Source organism: Parasteatoda tepidariorum, chromosome 9 (genome assembly GCF_043381705.1).
Source record: "Parasteatoda tepidariorum isolate YZ-2023 chromosome 9, CAS_Ptep_4.0, whole genome shotgun sequence".
Classification (NCBI taxonomy): domain Eukaryota; kingdom Metazoa; phylum Arthropoda; class Arachnida; order Araneae; family Theridiidae; genus Parasteatoda; species Parasteatoda tepidariorum.
This window is the reverse complement of record NC_092212.1, coordinates 52,682,686-52,700,511: the sequence shown is the minus strand read 5'-3', so window position 1 is coordinate 52,700,511 and position 17,826 is coordinate 52,682,686. Positions and strand designations below refer to the sequence as shown.

General features: G+C 28.4%; 1 protein-coding gene across 1 annotated transcript in view; it reads left to right on the top strand.

Moving 5' to 3' along the window:
- Positions 1-16,339, top strand: part of LOC107452773 (neuropeptide Y receptor type 6-like) — a 59,527-nt gene extending 43,188 nt beyond the window's left edge. The window contains exons 2-3 of the mRNA XM_016069353.4: positions 12,351-12,673; positions 14,005-16,339. Coding sequence (XP_015924839.2) covers positions 12,444-12,673; positions 14,005-14,965 — 1,191 coding nt within the window. The 5' untranslated portion in view covers positions 12,351-12,443 and the 3' untranslated portion in view covers positions 14,966-16,339. The remainder of the gene's footprint in view (positions 1-12,350; positions 12,674-14,004) is intronic.
- Positions 16,340-17,826: the final 1,487 nt, after the last annotated feature.

Sequence of the window (17,826 nt, the reverse complement as noted above, 5' to 3'; positions counted from 1 at the left end):
TATATATATATATATATATATATATATATATATATATATATACACGTATACGCCGACCAGATGGCCGAGCGGTTAGCGCGCGTGACTGCGGCCATTGGCTGCGGGTTCAAATCCCGCTCTGGGCATGGATGTTTCTCTCTCTCTCTTTGTGCTGTCCTCTGCTGTGTGTGTATGTGTGATGTGTAAATGTGGCCCACCCTATAAAACGGTTTTGTGGCAGTGTGGCGTGGTCAACGTTGCTCGCCCACTGGGTCTAAATGAGTAACAATACCGGCATCTTCATAGGCAAAGATTCAAATTCAGTGCCTGCCATTTTATATATATATATATATATATGTATAGAATTACAAGGGAGATTAGAGAGAAACAGAAGGTGGACTTTTTTTTAAATGAAAAAAAAAATCAGTGTCTATTTAGGCAGGTGCATATGTGGTTGCAGCAGACAAACCTCAATTTTGTCATTGAACATTTCGTGTGCTACTATGTAAGTTTTAATGTCAACCTTTTTGAAGTTTTATATCTGAATAATTAGATATCTGTTGCACATTAATTGTTTAGTACATGGGTGCACATTAAAGTTATTGTAGCCGGAAATTTTTAATATGCAATTAAATATTTTTAAGAATCTACTTCGTATTTTAATTTGTAATTTAAAACTTTTGTTTTGTACAACTTGGTAAAAATATGACAATAATATTTAACGTTCCTTCAAACATAAAAGAGTCCTACATAAAATTTTGATAAAGTTGCGGCCCGCCATTCAATTTGCGTTTTTAATTGTGGCCCCCGGCTTCATGTAAGTCTTAAACCCCTGTTCTAGATAAATCGTCATTTCATTCGCTCAATATTAATTCGAATAAAATTTTACATTAATACTTTTGAAGACCTCAAAAAGTTCCGAAAAATCTGGAAACCTCAAGTAAGCTAGTATATTAATTCTAGGACTTAGTGCCTCTCAAAGTTTTTTTGCGGCCAAAATGACCGCTCCTTTCGTTCTAGTGCCACATCTAGAGAAAAAAATTCATTAATTATATTTTATTAGTTTATTTAAAAATAAAATAAGAAAAATTTTTACTGATAAAATATTTTATAACTGCTATTTGAAACTTAATTAGGTTAATGTAGAATAATATTCTATTTTAAATGTAAAGAAAATGTTAAAGGATTACGTTTATAAACGCTTATTGCTATAATATGTCCTGCAATTGATAATCAGCGGATGCAGACACTGAGGCTAAGAATACTGCAGTATTTTATTAAGTGCTTGGTTGTCTTTCATAAACTCAACTCCAGGGTTTGAACTTTTAATGAAAGAGTTTTAAGACACATCTTCGAAAACAAAAGCGAATTAAATGTTTAATTTAAAATGGCTATAAAACTCATCAATATAGTCCCAAAAGTAACCAAAAAAAGCAGAACAAATTGTCAAAAGACATTTAAAAATTCATCAAGATTCCAATTCCAACAATTATCTCAATATCCTCCACATTTATGCTTCCCTTTTCAAAAAATTTAAAAAAATAATAATTTAAATTTAACTGAAACTAATTGAATTCATTAAGGTTGTTTTTGAAGGCTCCCTGGCTAGATGAAATTATGCTTTTTTGCTAATAATATTATATTTTCATAACTACTGCGAGTTTCCTACAATTAATGATAATTGTTAAGGCAAATTCAGGTTATCTAAAGGCAGCACTGTCTTATTCTGAAAATTGCAGAAAGCGTTAATATGGAGAAAAGCCATAGTAGAGTAAAAATGAAAATCAAGTGTGATGTTTTTTTTTTTTTAAATATTTAAATTATCTGTGCATTATCTGCTTTATCTGGACTCACGAAAACTTGCAAAAACTTAAAATAAGGCAGAGATTTTGATAATTTTCATCTAGGTAGAAAAAATGTCGCCAAATCGGCGATTTTTAAAGGAAGTTAAATAATATTTAAAATATTTAAGTTATTTATCCATTCTATAGCCCAGGTATAGATAGCCCTCTCGGCAAGATGATATATATATACATATATATAGTTCAAAATCACTGCTTTGCTTCGAGTAAAAGGCATTTAAACTGTGTTTGTTTTATTTTCCTTGCCGACAGATCTTCAAAAAAACCATTTTAATAACATTCCAAAGAAAAAAATTTGTCAGACAAAAAAGAATTTGAAAGAAAAAAATAGAAAATTTATTTACATATTGCACAAACAAATGTCCGCATCTAATTTGTTCTTATTTAACATCGAATTTATGCTTAGTTGTAACACTTTTGTTCTAAAAATAACAGCAATCAGGTAACTAAGATAACAGTCGGGATAGCCTGGTTGTTAGGGTGTTCGGCCCATGTCCAAGATTAGGTTTCCTTGTTGTAGGAAATGATGGCTGGTGAAAGTTAAATTTGTTGATTCACAAAGTCCCTTATGGCGCCACTGAAAAACAAGTAAAGCAATCTCTTATATTTGATTGGTTTCAAGCAGGCTTGCTGGTATTGGCAAGTGGCACTAGAAACATCAACAAAAACAAATAACAGATAACTAAAATAGCATAAACAGACAGATAACAGATTAAAAAAAAGTAAAAGATGAACATACAGATAACAGAGATAAAAAAAAGACAACACGTAAAAGAAAGATATAATAAAAATATCAAGTAACAGAGATAGTAAAAATAACAGTTGAAGAGACGCATAGACAGGATATGTTTTCTTATTATTTCTTGAATCAAATACTTAGTAATGCTTATCGAAAATTTTGAAAATATGTAAGTAATTATAATCATTTAAGTCTATGGCACAAATGGTACTGAATAATTAATTTTTAATCAAGATAAATTGAAAATTTTAAACCAACTCTTATTTCAAAATCCTTATTTTGCATTTATACTTAATGCTTTAAATGCGTTCGTGATTATAATTACTTTTACCGTTTATTTTCTCTGGAAAAATTTCGGAGTCGCAAATTTCTTTTGGAATTAGTTACATTTAACAGTGCGTGAAGAATAATTTCTTGGATGAAACTTCCTTTATTTTTCATTAAAAATAAAAGGAAAACAACGTAATTATTAATCCTTGACGTCCAATTTTGTGAAAGTCTTTTATTTGACATAAAAGAGATTTTCCATTCATTTACTTTGAAAATGGGTCATTTAATTTAAGAAAATTCAGATGCAAATGAATTTCGCGTGAATATTTAATGAAAATAACATTTTTGGTTTATGATATTATCCAAAATAAACATAATTTAAATTAGTAATTTATGAGACTGAATATTTTATTTTTTAATTAAAATGCAGGTTATGATTGATATCTATTGTTAAATTTTAGCAATCAAATATTTCAGGGAATCTTTATATCTTTCGAAACGGATACCATGTAGAAGTTCAACTGATATGAATTATGTTTGAGTTTGAAACATTTAGTCTTATTTTTTTTATATGAAGCTGATTTAATCAACATAGGAAGTTTTATGATTCGTAAAATTGTTATAAACTGCTGAAAATTGTTGCTTTGAAACTGTTCATATTTTGAGATTCGTTTCATCTTCTTTTTATGTAATTTTTTCTTCCGGAATGGCAACACGTCTTTAATGTTTTAAGTTTAATAATTGTAATGTCAGGTCTACTTGAATATTTGAAATATTGATGATTCAAGGCAAAATTTTGTTGGATTCTCCTTAATACTATTCTTCAACACTTCTAAACACTATTTTAGAAAACTGATGGCAATATTGCCCTTCTTTTACCAACATTATCCTTGTGGCTGTTGCATTTTTTTCTAGCATTTGTCTCTGATAAATTATAATGACCGAGTTAGTAAGGCAGAAGGTCTTTTTTTTTACTTCTTGAATGGCTATTTTTTATTTATTTGTTATTTATCAAAAAAAAAACAATAACATATCATTGGGTCTTAATTAAGGAATAAATGCATTTATTGCAATGTAACACTAAACATATAAAATTACTATAAAGAATTTAAAATAAAAGCAATTAAATTAAAATTTTAAAAATATATAATTATAAATATAGATAATGATATAATAAGAAATATAATAAAAAATATATATAACGAAAACACAATCCCATATTACCTAACCAAGTCTCATATTACCAACAATTTACTAATTGTAAATTACGAATATTTTGCTTTAAATCTCCAAGAATTCAGGTTATTGTTGGATTAGTATCATAATTTGAAATCATGATGCTGAAACGGGAGAAATTTGCTAAATTTTTTTTTCTATCATGACTTTTTACAAAATATTGCGAAATTGTTTTTAAAAATGTGTTTTGGTTTAATTAATTAAAAAAATAAGAGAAAATGGTTATAGAGTATCAATATCCTTAAAATAAAAACCATTAGCGAATCTGCCGAAATGCTATCGTAAACGATTATTTCGAATTGAATATAAAGAACTACTACTTCCATAACAAACAAAGAATATTTCTCAAGGTCATTAAATGGACTTACTTTAGGGCAGATAGTCATGGTACACGTGACTTTGGTCCTGAGCTTACGGTTTATAGAACTAATGAATATTTTAGATTAGGCATTCAGTATTTTTTCTTTCTTTCTGCTCTGTTGTAGTACTTTTCTCCTATTTCCTTAACAGAACAAATAATAAATAGCACTTTATTTTAGTTGATGGAATGTTTTTTTCATTAAAGTTTTATCTGCAAAGGTTCATTCCTGGAGATCAAAATTTACTAATATCATCTGATTGTGTATGCCAAGATCTCAAACTCTCTCTCTCTCTTTCTCTGTTAGACCTGTTTTTTAAAAATGGTAAAAAAGGAGTTAAAACAGTCACTATTTTTATGCTTGCTAAATCTATGAGTAATTTTTGATTTTTACAAAATCAAAAGCCAATTTTGAAAAATCTAATTTTATGCAAGCAAATACGATGCTTTACTTTTTTATCACAACAAAATTTTCAACATCTTCTATTCAAGTTCCTTCTGAAAATCTTCAATGACTCCTTTTAGTAAAAGAGACTTTATTTTAATCCTTTTGCATGCAAGTAAGACGTTACAATCTGTGGCAAAGTAAAATTGAATTATTTTTGAATGAGACTGGCTCAGTTAAAGAGCAGATCCATGCACATCTTTCGACAAACAGTACTTTTGAATGTATTGCGTCATAAATGTTAATTTACAAACACGTGACTGCCAACAAGCGAGTTAAATAAATCACGTCCCGTTAAATTTCGTCTGACTTATTTCTTATAGAACATTTCCAACACAGAATTACACTGTTGCTTATAACTTATTTAATGTCGTTAGAATTGAATAAAATGGATAAAGATTACATTATTTTTGTATTTGTATGTTGCCTGTAGCAAAATGTAACTTTAACATGTGTTTTTTTTATTATTATTTTGGTTTGTCCATGTTTAACTTATGTTCTTTTTTACGATCACTATTCTGCCACCTTATTTGTCTACTAGAACTTTTTCGGGGTGTTCCTATCTTTCCTGTAAGCCTATCAGGCCTCAACTTAGCCTAATTATATAACACTATGCAACGCGTACGTCACAACATGCAACGCATTTTGCCATGTACAAGATATGGACTGAAATATTGGAATCAGATTATTACTGAAGTTTGCGATCCAGTTGTTTTCTTTAAAACTTGGTTTCCGCAAATTATTATAATAATAGTATGAGAAACGGTTTGTTGATTCAAGATGTTGGTGATGTAATTTGAATTGTCCGTATTTTATTCCACACTAATGTTATCAATTATATATTAAACATCATAGACTGCTTGAATGAAGAATCAATCATGATAAATAATAAAAATCTTTCATTTTCCCAAATATGGAGTTCGATCAAAGTAAGAATTCTTCTTCATTTCCAATGCACGTATATTTAAAAATTAAAAATACATTTTAAAAATGATCCGGAGGATGTGGCTGCAGGACCAAGCCCCACAGGACGCCTCTGACCATCAGGAAATCAAAACTGCAAGTGACATATATAAGTCAGAATTTTTTTTTCTCCAGGGAATGCATGTATTGGCTATTAATAACTTTAATTTATTGCCAAGGTTCTTTTTCTTAGCCTTACGTAGCCTATGTTTAAGGTTTTGTGTAAGGTAAGTCTATGAAATTTGATTTTATTCAGCACTCAACCCAAGGTCGTGATATAAAAAGATAACCAATTATATTAATGTTTTTTATTTATTGAGAAAATGATAAAATAAGCTAGTTCTTAAATGTCAGAAATTATATTATGCATATTTATACATGACAAATAGTATTAATTATAAAATCGAATTGTTTCAAAATAAAATGATAAATTCACATCACAGTTATAGCATTTTTTAATAATGTAATTATTGCAATGAGTAATAAAAGTAGTGCTCATTGAATAAAAACAAAACACAAAGTCTAAAGTTAAATATTTGAAAAACTTCGATATAATAGTTATGTATAATAATTTTCCTCAGACGCAAATTTTATAAACGATAAACTTACTCTGATGTTACACTTGATTTATAATAATAATGATAAAAAAAACAAAAGTTTTGAGGCATTAGAAAAGAAACTTACACATGATCTCAGTTCATTAAAATCATGATTTTATAAAGTGTTTTTTTTTTTTCAAATATTTTCCTTAATTTTTCTCCCCATGCACTTGCTTAAACTTTCCTTTTCTGTTCATTAAATGTATACCATATTCTTTATGAGTCAGGAAAATATAAGTACTGTTCTTGATAGAGCCTTTAGTTGTATTTCTTGCAAAATATAAAATTTTTACTAATGAGACATAAGAAAAAAGATATCTTGGAATTGTTCAACTTTGTTTTAATGAGCATTTTTTTATATTATGCATGCAATATAAATAACAAATATAACAAATGCATGTAATATAACAAAAAGTTAAATATAACTAAAATATAAATAAAAGATAGTCATGACTTTAAAAAATTGACAAAATTATAACTACTGAAACATTATTTCCTAGTAGCTAGAATACATTATTTTAAACAAACATATTACAGCAATTACATATAATCATCATTTGCCTTTGATTGTGTTACTTTTGTATGTAACGGGTGCAAAAAATGTAAGAACTTTGAATAACTTTTTATCTAATGATAGAACCCTAACATCAGCTCAGCTTATCCAAATAAAAAGTAGAGATTAAAATTCAAAATGTTCAATTTCTCAAATGTTCTAAAAATAATATTTTACAGTTTTTAGTGACTGCTGATCGATTTTAAAATAGGAGCACTAAATCATCAACTAGGTTCATAAAATACAGTGTCTTAATATGATTATTTATAGTCTGAAGCATATTTATTTAAAATTCAATGATGGTCAAATGATATTCTTGTAAGAAATGTTGAAAATTAGAAGAAAAATCCAGTTATAAAATGGCTAATTTAGATGTTCAGAAACTGCGCTCAGAGGTGTAACACTTTAAGAATTACTACAGTGGAATTTTTTTTAGCTGTAAGGCTACCTTTGGCTCACAAATAAGAACGCAAACATACAGATTTTTTGATTTGGTATCTTCTTATCTTTAGAGATGGAATAAGTAAGTATGGAGATATACGATCTACAGAAATTTTTAGAAATTATATACAGAAATGCTTAGTTAAAATTAAATTTAAATAAGTGATCAATGTTTTCGTTTTATAAAAAATCATTTTTCTGTAATCAGCTGTAAGAAATAAAAGTCTGACTAAGAGTCTGCTGAAAAAAATAAGTCTAAAAGATGAATCTTAAAATCCTGCTGCCTTCCTTATAAACTCTTATTTATGCAGGTCTATATTAATTAATTATTTTATAATATTTTCCATTGTACTTACAGTAATTATTGGTTATATTTTATTATTTTATTGATTTGTTATTTGATTCTAAATATATTAGTAACTCTAAATATATTAGCGCTGAAGATCAATACCTGTAATTACGATATCCTGTAACTGCAATAACAGTAATCAATTACATAGTAGTAATAATTTCTAATCATTTGCGGATGTAATCGAGTACTGTAATCAGCGCTCAACTCTGGTCTAAAAAGTGGAATTAAATGCTATGTCCATTTTCTTTACACGCGTTTTAAGCTGTATTCATTTTTGTAATTATCTATGTTCATTTTCGCAAACGCGCATTTCAAGTAATGTTTACTTTCGTAAACACTCGTTTCGAGTTGTGACCATTTTGAAAACGCGCTCCTCAAGTTATTTCCATTTTCGAAAACGCACATTTCTAGCTATGTCCAAATTTAAAGCTTATCGACGATTGGTAGTCGTAAACCCAAAATTGGGTTGACCGTTTAACAAAGGTTGTAAAATATTTTAAATTATCCAAATTAATCAATTTATTATTATTTTATTTATGAAAATTGTTTAGAGACTAATATAAATAGATTTTCAAAATGCAAAAGTAGAATTAGTTAAACATTAGAGAAAAATAACTAATGTTGCAAAATGTTTGCAAACATTAATGCAACGAAGTTAAAGTAATCTCTAGAATACTACTGAAGAAGATGCCTTTACCCCAAGAGAAAAATCTATAATTACACAAAACTCCAGATCGTCCAATAAAAGATAAAAACAAAAAGAGAAATCTATTTGTGCGACTTCGTATAATAATAAATTTTAGCTTCAGTTAAATAATGAGGAAATTTTTACATAGTATAAAATCAATATTTCCTGTAAGAATATCATAATTGAAAACTATTTTTAACAAATGTTACTTTTTAATGATCAAATTTTGGGTAAATGGAATTAATTTGTTTAATCTTTGTCATTCGTTACTTTAATATCTCCATTTTTTTTAAGAGTTATTAACTATATAAATAAAATAGCATCAATATGTGTTTTACAAAATTTTACTTTTGAGAAAAATTTTACTACGTTTCATAATGTATTTGAAATGAGTTTTAAGTATTTCTGATAATTATCTAATGAAAATAAATCAATCGGCCCATTTTATTAATGATTTTTCTCATTAACAGAGAAAATTTAAAAATTAATCGCGTTTAGAAATGTATAAGAACTTGTTTTTTTATTTATTTATTTTTTTTTTAACTTAGCATTTAGAAAAGAGACGTACTGATGATCACTAATTAGTATCACACTTACGAATAAAAAAATTTTTATTTTTTATTTTTATAAACGCTGATTTATAAACACTGTCTCAATGAGAATTAATTTTTAATGGGAAACTGAAAAATCTGGCTACAAAAAAGTTACATTTGTTTCCTCCAAATACTGTTCCATACTTCTGTTTAAAAACTCGTATTATGAATTTTATTTGACGTTGCTTTTTTGAACATTTGTCTTCTTTGTTATGATTACAATACACAGTTAGAAATTTCTCGGAAAAAATGGTGAAATTACAAATTTGTCTTGTTATTATTATTCCATATTCATACAAAACAGTCAGATAACCATAAATTAGATGTTATTCAGACTGTTTACTGTGAGAAAAATGGTTTATTGACAGGACAGCTTTCACATAATACCGATAAACAGTCAGAATTTTCAAGCACAAATTAAGATCACTTAAAGAAGTCACTTATTTCCTTGTGGTATGGTACAAATTATAGACGAGAGGGCTACTCTGTCTATCTCATGACTGACCGAACAGAGATTCGACTCCCAGAGTTGACATCGCAATATTTCCATCATTCCCTTCGACCCATGAAGAGTTACAGTGTCCAGACTATTAGAATATGATACTTTCCTTCATGCATACACTATACTTTCATTCATGATAGCAGCACCATAAATCTGTTAAAATATTGTATCTGCAATGTCCAGTTAAATTCCTTTTTTTTATTTTGAAAATATGCTAGTAGTAAATGGTTAAAAAAAGCATAGTTTTGTATTTATGTTTTTTTTTCAACTAGTTGCGAACAGTTTTAAAACCGTGAAGATAAAAATAGTTCTTTACCGTTTAATTGGATGAACAGACTACTACCGGTTATTTTACTATAATTTTAAAATGAAAATTCTAACAGTGTATAATGCTTAAAAAGATCTAAATATTGACTAAATTTTATTCATTGTGAGGCAATGTTGGTATTTAATTGAGAATATTGGTTCAGAGAATGGTGTATATTTATAAACCAATAACTATTCTATACCTCTTTTATTCTCATCCACTACAAATAAAAGTATTAAACATTTTTTCATAATGCTATCTCTTATCTCTTTTAAAAACTGTATGGATTTTATATGGCCTCACTTTTTAAAACATATGGCTTCTTTTACATGCATACAGTATTAATCTTAAATAAGTTCTAAATAATACGTAAGTCTTAGCCTTAGTCAGCCAATTTTAGGGTTCAATTGAGAATATTAATTCAAAATGCTTTATAATCAATCACCATTTATATTAGTTATTATTTATTGTATATCATTTTATTTTTCCTACAAAATATGTTTTCTTGTTCATTACTTATTAATTTTTAATATACCTGGAACTATTATTGCTTGGAATTTATTAATACTAAAACTAAAAAAAAAATCTATTGTTGATGGTACGAAAATATTATAAACATGAACCTCAAATAAAGCATGAAATAAGGAAAAAATTTTCGTTAAAACTTTACTCTTTTAATTTGATGTAGAAAAATAATAGTCTATACATTCTGCTGCATGCATTTCTTTTCTGAAAAATGAATCAAAAATTTTATTTCTATTCCTACTTCAAAACTTTATATTTTCCTCTATTTGACAATAAAGTTTTATGTTTAGATTTAAAATCTCTACTGAGAAAAAAACTAAAACGCAAACTGAAGCATCATATTTCAATCTGAAAAAAAATCAAGCCCTATCATTTGAGTGAAAATATCTACTATTATATTTAGTATGTAAATACATTAGCATTTAATTTTTTTAAGTGTGAATCCAGAAAGTGACTGGAAGATACAGTATTTTTATTTAGCGTTTGCTTAATGAAAATAAAAGCATAACTAATTTGGAGAAAATAAAAGCGTTTAATGTATTTTTTTCAATTAATATGCAACAAAATATCATGTATTTGCCTAGAAGTGCTTAAATGTTTGCTCCGATAAGTGAGTTTTATTAATGTGTGAAGTAAATGTCATTCTTTTTATTTGATATAACAATATGATTTTCATGTATTTATTTAAATTTTATTTTAAGTTTCTATTTAAAATTGTAGCTCTTTATTTAATATGCATAGTCATACATTCTTCATTTATTTAAAGAATTAAGTTACATTTTGTATTTTGCCTTAGTTTTTTGCTTCATATTTGATTTTTGTCTACGATGGACTTCAAAATTATTTTTGCGCATTCAATACTTAAAAATTATGCAATTCTCTTAATTTATTAATTTTAAATTCAAAAAATTTATTAAAAGTTTTCTTTCAATTTCTTTAATTTATCAATTCTTTTCGATTTTTTCTATTAATTTCCTTTACTATTTCTATCCAATTCACTTCAGATATTCATAATCCCTTTTATTCTAAATTATTATTAATCTACTTAATCATTAAATAACTGGTCGTCTTTTATTATTAAAACAATTTTATATACTAATCTAAACAAGTTATTCCTCATTCCTCTTCAATTCATTAATCTATTCAATTCATTAATCTATTCAATTATCAACTATCTACTTGTATCCATTTTCAACTATCAGTTATTAACCATTAACTATTAATTTGCTAATTTCATGAAGTGAAATGATGCATTTAAGTCACTTTCAGGAAGCAACTATTTTAAATATATTTTTATTTTTGAATTTTAATTATAATTATTAATCATGTGTGGTAAACTATTATTATTTTTATTTATTGTTCAATTATTTTTGAAATCTATTTAGTTCTTGACCATTATTCTTTATTATTATTCAGCTAACTACATTCTATTTTTGATAAATATACTTATTCTGTACTCTTAATTCAGTGCTAATTAATTATATATTCAGTTTAAATTAGCTAATACCATGCTTCGATTGTTCTTATCAGCTAATTCAAATTACTTTTACTAATCCCTTAACTTGACAAATAAATTAGCTTCACTAATTAACTTCATCAATCCAATTAATCTTATTAATTTACTGTTGTTATTATATTTTTCAAAATATCTGTTAACTTAATGTTTTATTATTTTTATTAGTGCAGATAAAATGTCTTTACTAATCCACTAACTCTGTTCAGTGCACTATTCTAGCTTCTAGCGTTACAGTAATTTCAATAGTTCACTACTCTAATATCTCGATCAAAAATATTAAACTTTTTGTTATCAATTTATCATATTTTTTCTTTATTAGTTTAATCAAATTACCCTGATTAATTTACTGTTATAACAATTTACTATTACGATTTGCTGTTCACCTATTTGTCAGTAATTTTTTGGAATATTACTCTTTTCAGGAGAATTTTATTCATTTACATAAGAAATGGACAAGTTTTTCAATTCTAAAGTTAATTCTCTAGAAACGTTTGCAATCTAGTGAAAATTACAAGATGGCTAGATTTCTATTCCCATTAAATGGAACAGAATTGAATTTCAATTTTTCTTTCAACTTCAGCATATCCCAAGCTTTGGATGTACTGGATGAACATTTCTCCAATGACAAAATTTTTGGTTTTGGAATTGAAACAGCCATCATAACAAGTTATACCTTGCTAATGTCAGTTGGACTGTGCAGTAATATTTTAGTGTGTAGCGTTATTTTGGCTAACACCAAAATCAGGTGAGTAGTAAAATTACTTACAACATGAACAATGTTTAAAAAAGTGTCGCTTTAATTATTCTTTCAATAATAAACTTTAATCTTTTGTTCCTTATAAAAATGATACATTGATGTTGTACAAATCCAAATTTAATTTTCCTCTGATGAACACTTATATTTAGGATAAGCTTGTATGCAACACAAGATGCAAGAATACAAAAGAAAACAAAAAATTCACTAGCTCTTAAGAAGAAAAATGCTTAAGTTAAACTTAAATGAAATTTTTCTAGCAGTGGTAACTAATTCATTATTAAAACCAATTAATATGTATTAAAAAAAATTATAATATTTCTCTGATGGATAATTTTATAAGATAAGCCTATATGCAACATATGCTGCAACAATACGAAAGGAAATATAAAATTTACTAGGTCTAAGAGGAGAAATGCTTAAATCACACTGAAACAAAACTTTTCTGGCATTTTAATTAATTTGTAATTAATAACAATTAATATCATTATTATTGAAAATAATTATAATATAGTACTTTAATATAATTATTATTATGATTAATTAAGATTTTAATAATATTATTATGATATTAATAATGTTAATAAATTAATAATAATATAATTAATATTATGATTAATTTATTAACATTATTAAAACCAATTAATATATATTAAAAAAATTATAATGTCTTTCTGACGGATAATTTTATAAGACAAGCCTATATGCAACATATGCTGCAACAATACAAATTGAAATATAAAATTTACTAGATCTTAAGAGGAGAAATGCTTAAATAACACTGAAACAAAACTTTTCTGGCATATTAATTAATTTGTAATTAATAACAATCAATATCATTATTATTGAAAATAATTATAATATAATTGCTTTAATATAATTAATATTATAATTAATTGTAATATTAATTAAATTATTGAAAAAAATTTATAATTAATTTATTAACAATAGTTTTAATATTGAATATTAACAATTTATATCAAACTTTCGAAACAAAATTTTATTAATTAATAATTTTCCTAATCTTTCATTAAAGAATGCTTTTCTAATATCTTAATTTAATATGCCTCTGAAACTTAACGATTTAAAATAATAAATGATTAGCATAGTTCTCAGCTCTGGTGACTGAAATAAGACATGTGATTGACTCGGAAAAAAAAGATTTACTAGTACTTTTTTTTGGGTAATATGGTTTAGAAGACATGCCACCTCAAAGAGTTTCTTACATAATTCATCATTTTGTAACATAATATGATTCTAATTTGATGTATTGAAGCAATAATGTTTTAATCTTGAAGCTAAAAAAATTGTTTCTGTTTCAGATCATCCCGCAATGTTTTGGTCATTAACCTTAACGTATCAGATATAATACTGAGTGTTTTCTGCATGCCTTTTACACTGATGGTGATAATTAGAAGAAGCTGGTTCTTAGGAGCTTTTCTTTGCAAAATGGTTCCTTTCATCCAAGCCTCGACTATTTTTGTTTCTGCTGCTACAGTATTAGCGATTGCTATAGATCGCTACAACACAATTATCAATTTCAATCCTCAATTCCCGAAAAACGGTAAACGAGAGATGTGCTTGAATGCTGCTTTCATATGGCTGACATCCCTGCTGCTGTCTGTACCGATTTGCATATTCCAAGACACTGTACCAGTTGGTTTGCCTGGATTACATCTTTATTATAAGTGTGTAGAACTATGGCCAAGTCCGGCTTTTAAAGGTGTTTACACTATCACTATACTTATTTTTCAATTCGTGATACCCTCTGTCGCACTTTTAGTGACACATATTAACATTCGAACCCATTTAAATGAAAGAATAATCAAATCAGACAGTGATTCATCCAGTATTGATCAGTCAAATATGAGCAACGAAAGGCTCAAGAGGGACTTACAGCGGAACACACGAGCCACCATGGTTCTGTTGAACATATCTGTAGTGTTCACAGTAAGTTGGTTACCCTGGAACGGATTAAACCTGCTTGCTGAGTTTCACCCTAACATTATGGAGCCCAAAAATCTGTACTTAGCTTTCGCGATTTGCCACATGACTGCTATGACGTCATCCATCACAAATCCCATTCTTTATGGTTGGCTGAATAGTAATATTCGTCGAGAAATGGTAAGAATCGGATGGGTAGTAGCTAAAGCAAGTTCGGCACTGGTTTCGAACCGGAGCTCTGTGACTGATAATCAAAGAATACAGAATAATACTCTTATTCGTTCTTCAGGGGCTGATTCTACTCTCAAAAGTAATAATAATCCGGAGAGTCAAGTTTAGACTTAGTTTCTTCGATGTCATGTGTATTTTTTATTTGCTTTCAGGATAACAATATTGAAAGTATTAACAGTACAAGTTTAAAACGTGTCATACTTGTGAATTTTCCTAACATTATCATAACCAATTTTAAAATTTTTAGTCTGAGTTCCAGAGATATTTTAAAATGCCATTGGAAATCAGCTTTAATATTTAAAGTTTTATAATATTTTGAGGAGCGTTTCTCTTACTAATTTTTCCTTCTTGTCGATATATGTACTGCAGATATTTTAACATAACGTGACTTCCTATATTTATTCAGATAATTTTTTCTTCTTGAAGTACAGCAATTAAATAAATAAAAATAACAGTTATGAGGTTTTTCTATTCTTTTCCCGCAGTAACCTTACTTGCACAAAAATGATTTTCCCATTGTCATTCAATAGAAAAGAAGTAAGTAATAGAGACATTTATAAGCAATTTTTGTTTAAAGACTCTAAGCTTCATGGATTAGTTTGGAATGTTCTCAATTATCTTAAAAAGTGATGCACTTCAGTTTCTTAGAGGATATTAATTAATCCTCTAGGAGTAAACAGTGAATATTTTGTACTTTATTGTCTTACTCCTCTTCACTTTTACGTGATCCTATATCTGATGAAATGATATTTGATCCCACATGTGATGAATGAAATCCCTATTTTTTCTGAAGCTGTGCCTCTACTTTGTAATGGCTTGTCTAAACAATTCCTGAGTTTAGTCTGATAAAAACAAATAATACTTACGTACCATCAAACACAAGATATAAGAAATGAGATTCAATAAAGAACCACCCTCTAAAAAGGAATGATTGTAGCGAAGAAAAAGAATGAGAGAATACTCAGAAGAATGAGACCGGAAAAGTGAGTGTAAATGAGATTTAAAGTTTTCCATAGAGAGGTAGTTTTATGTGGAAAATATAAAGATATAAATCCTCAGATTTAACTTCTACTCATTTGTTTCTACTTGTGGAATGGCATCTTTATGCCAGGATTTTTGTGACATATTTCTTAGTCTCCAGTAATGGAATACGTCCCCTGAGTAAAACTTAGGTAATAAAGTACCGGTTTTACAGAAATGTATTCTGGAGAGTAACATATACAGCATGATAGATTTGGCATCTATTTTCTTCCTCTTAAGAATATTCTAATCAAGAAATTATTTCAAACTTTATTCCAAGCCCATTTCAGATTTTTGTTTTATTCGTGATATGGCGCAGTTCAGAGTACAAATAAAACTTTTAGAGAAAAGAGTGCCTCCTTTATTTCAAATTTTACTGCTTTGTTAAATTTTAAGATAATTTAATTGTTTTAGTAAAAGCAAAAAATACAATTGTCTGGTAATAAAATTATGTTTCATCCACTTTGCTTTGATTGATTTTAAATGAAATTTCAATGTCAGTCATGTTGTCATTGTTTCACTGAAAGTATGGAAACTCGAACGAAGGCACAAGAATCACCAACAGTTTTAACTACCTAGAACGAGCATTGCGGTCATTTTGACTGTAATAAGAATATAAGCATAAATATTAGATTTTTGGATCAAATATCAGTATAAAAATAGAAAATTAATTTATAAAAATTATTTTAATAATTTTAGCATTATGTAGCAAGCACACCGGACAAAAAATTAGTCACCCTTAGAGAAATCACGAAAATCATCATTTGATTGCATATAACACCGCCTCTGGATTCGATAACCGCCTGAATTCGGTTAGGAAGTGAATCCACAAGGCTTTGCAGGTACGTTGAATTCAGTATAAACCACTTGTTGAGGATTTGATCGCGCAAATCCCGCCAATTGCGAGGATGCTGATTTCAGTGTTTTACCTGTTGTTCCAGCATATCCCAAATATATTCAATGGAGTGCAAGTCAGGTGATTTTGCAGGCCAGTCGAGATGTAATTGAGTATCTGAGTGTTCGTAAAACCAGTCACAGATTCTTCCAGCCCGATGAGCTTTGTTTAGTCATCTTGAAGCATAGGGATATCGATAACACACTTTTTATGAAAATATTGATTGAAAGGCAGCATCTAATCATCCAGAATGTTCAAATAAACACGTTGGTTTATGTTAGTGGGCACCTCAGTGAGGAGGCTCAATCCATAGTAAGAAAAAAAACCCAAAACGTGACAGACCCACCCTTGGCCTACACCTGACCTTGCACACAGTTAGGATGAAATGCTTCATCTGTTCTTCGTAGCACTTGTAGACGCGCGTCTTTTGAATAAAGGCAAAAACATGATTCGTCTGACCATATTACATCCCGCCAGTCTGCAACTGGCCACATTAGGTGACTTCTAGCGCACTGAAGTAGTGCAGCTTTATGTGCCTGTGTTAGAAATGACCCTTTACGAGCTGTTAGGCTCCAAATGCAGCTCCCGTCACAGTGTTCTCTCACTAACAGGTTGGGATGGACATTCATTTATAAACTGAAGCAATTCCTGTCTGGTTTGGAAACGATTTTGAATGACAAGTAGTGAAACACTGCTCTGGTCCCTTTCATGCAGGATCTTTTTCCGACCACAATTCTGATGTCGTCTTTTGTGACCACGTGTATTACACTACTGCTTGTAGACACATTGAACAGTCCGCATCGAAACACCAACAAATCCAGCAACTTCATTTACCGTATGACCATGGGTACGGCCAAACACAATTGCCCCTTTTTGCCACTCTATCACATCTTTACTCTTACCCATATTTATACAAAATTTTCGCTTCAAACAAATATATCTCACTGATGGTTACTTGTCTTTGATCACGTTGAAGCAGTGAGCCCGCAGTTGAACACGTCACTTGACCACCGCGTCATTTAACAAACTTAACGATTCATCGATGCTTGCGCAC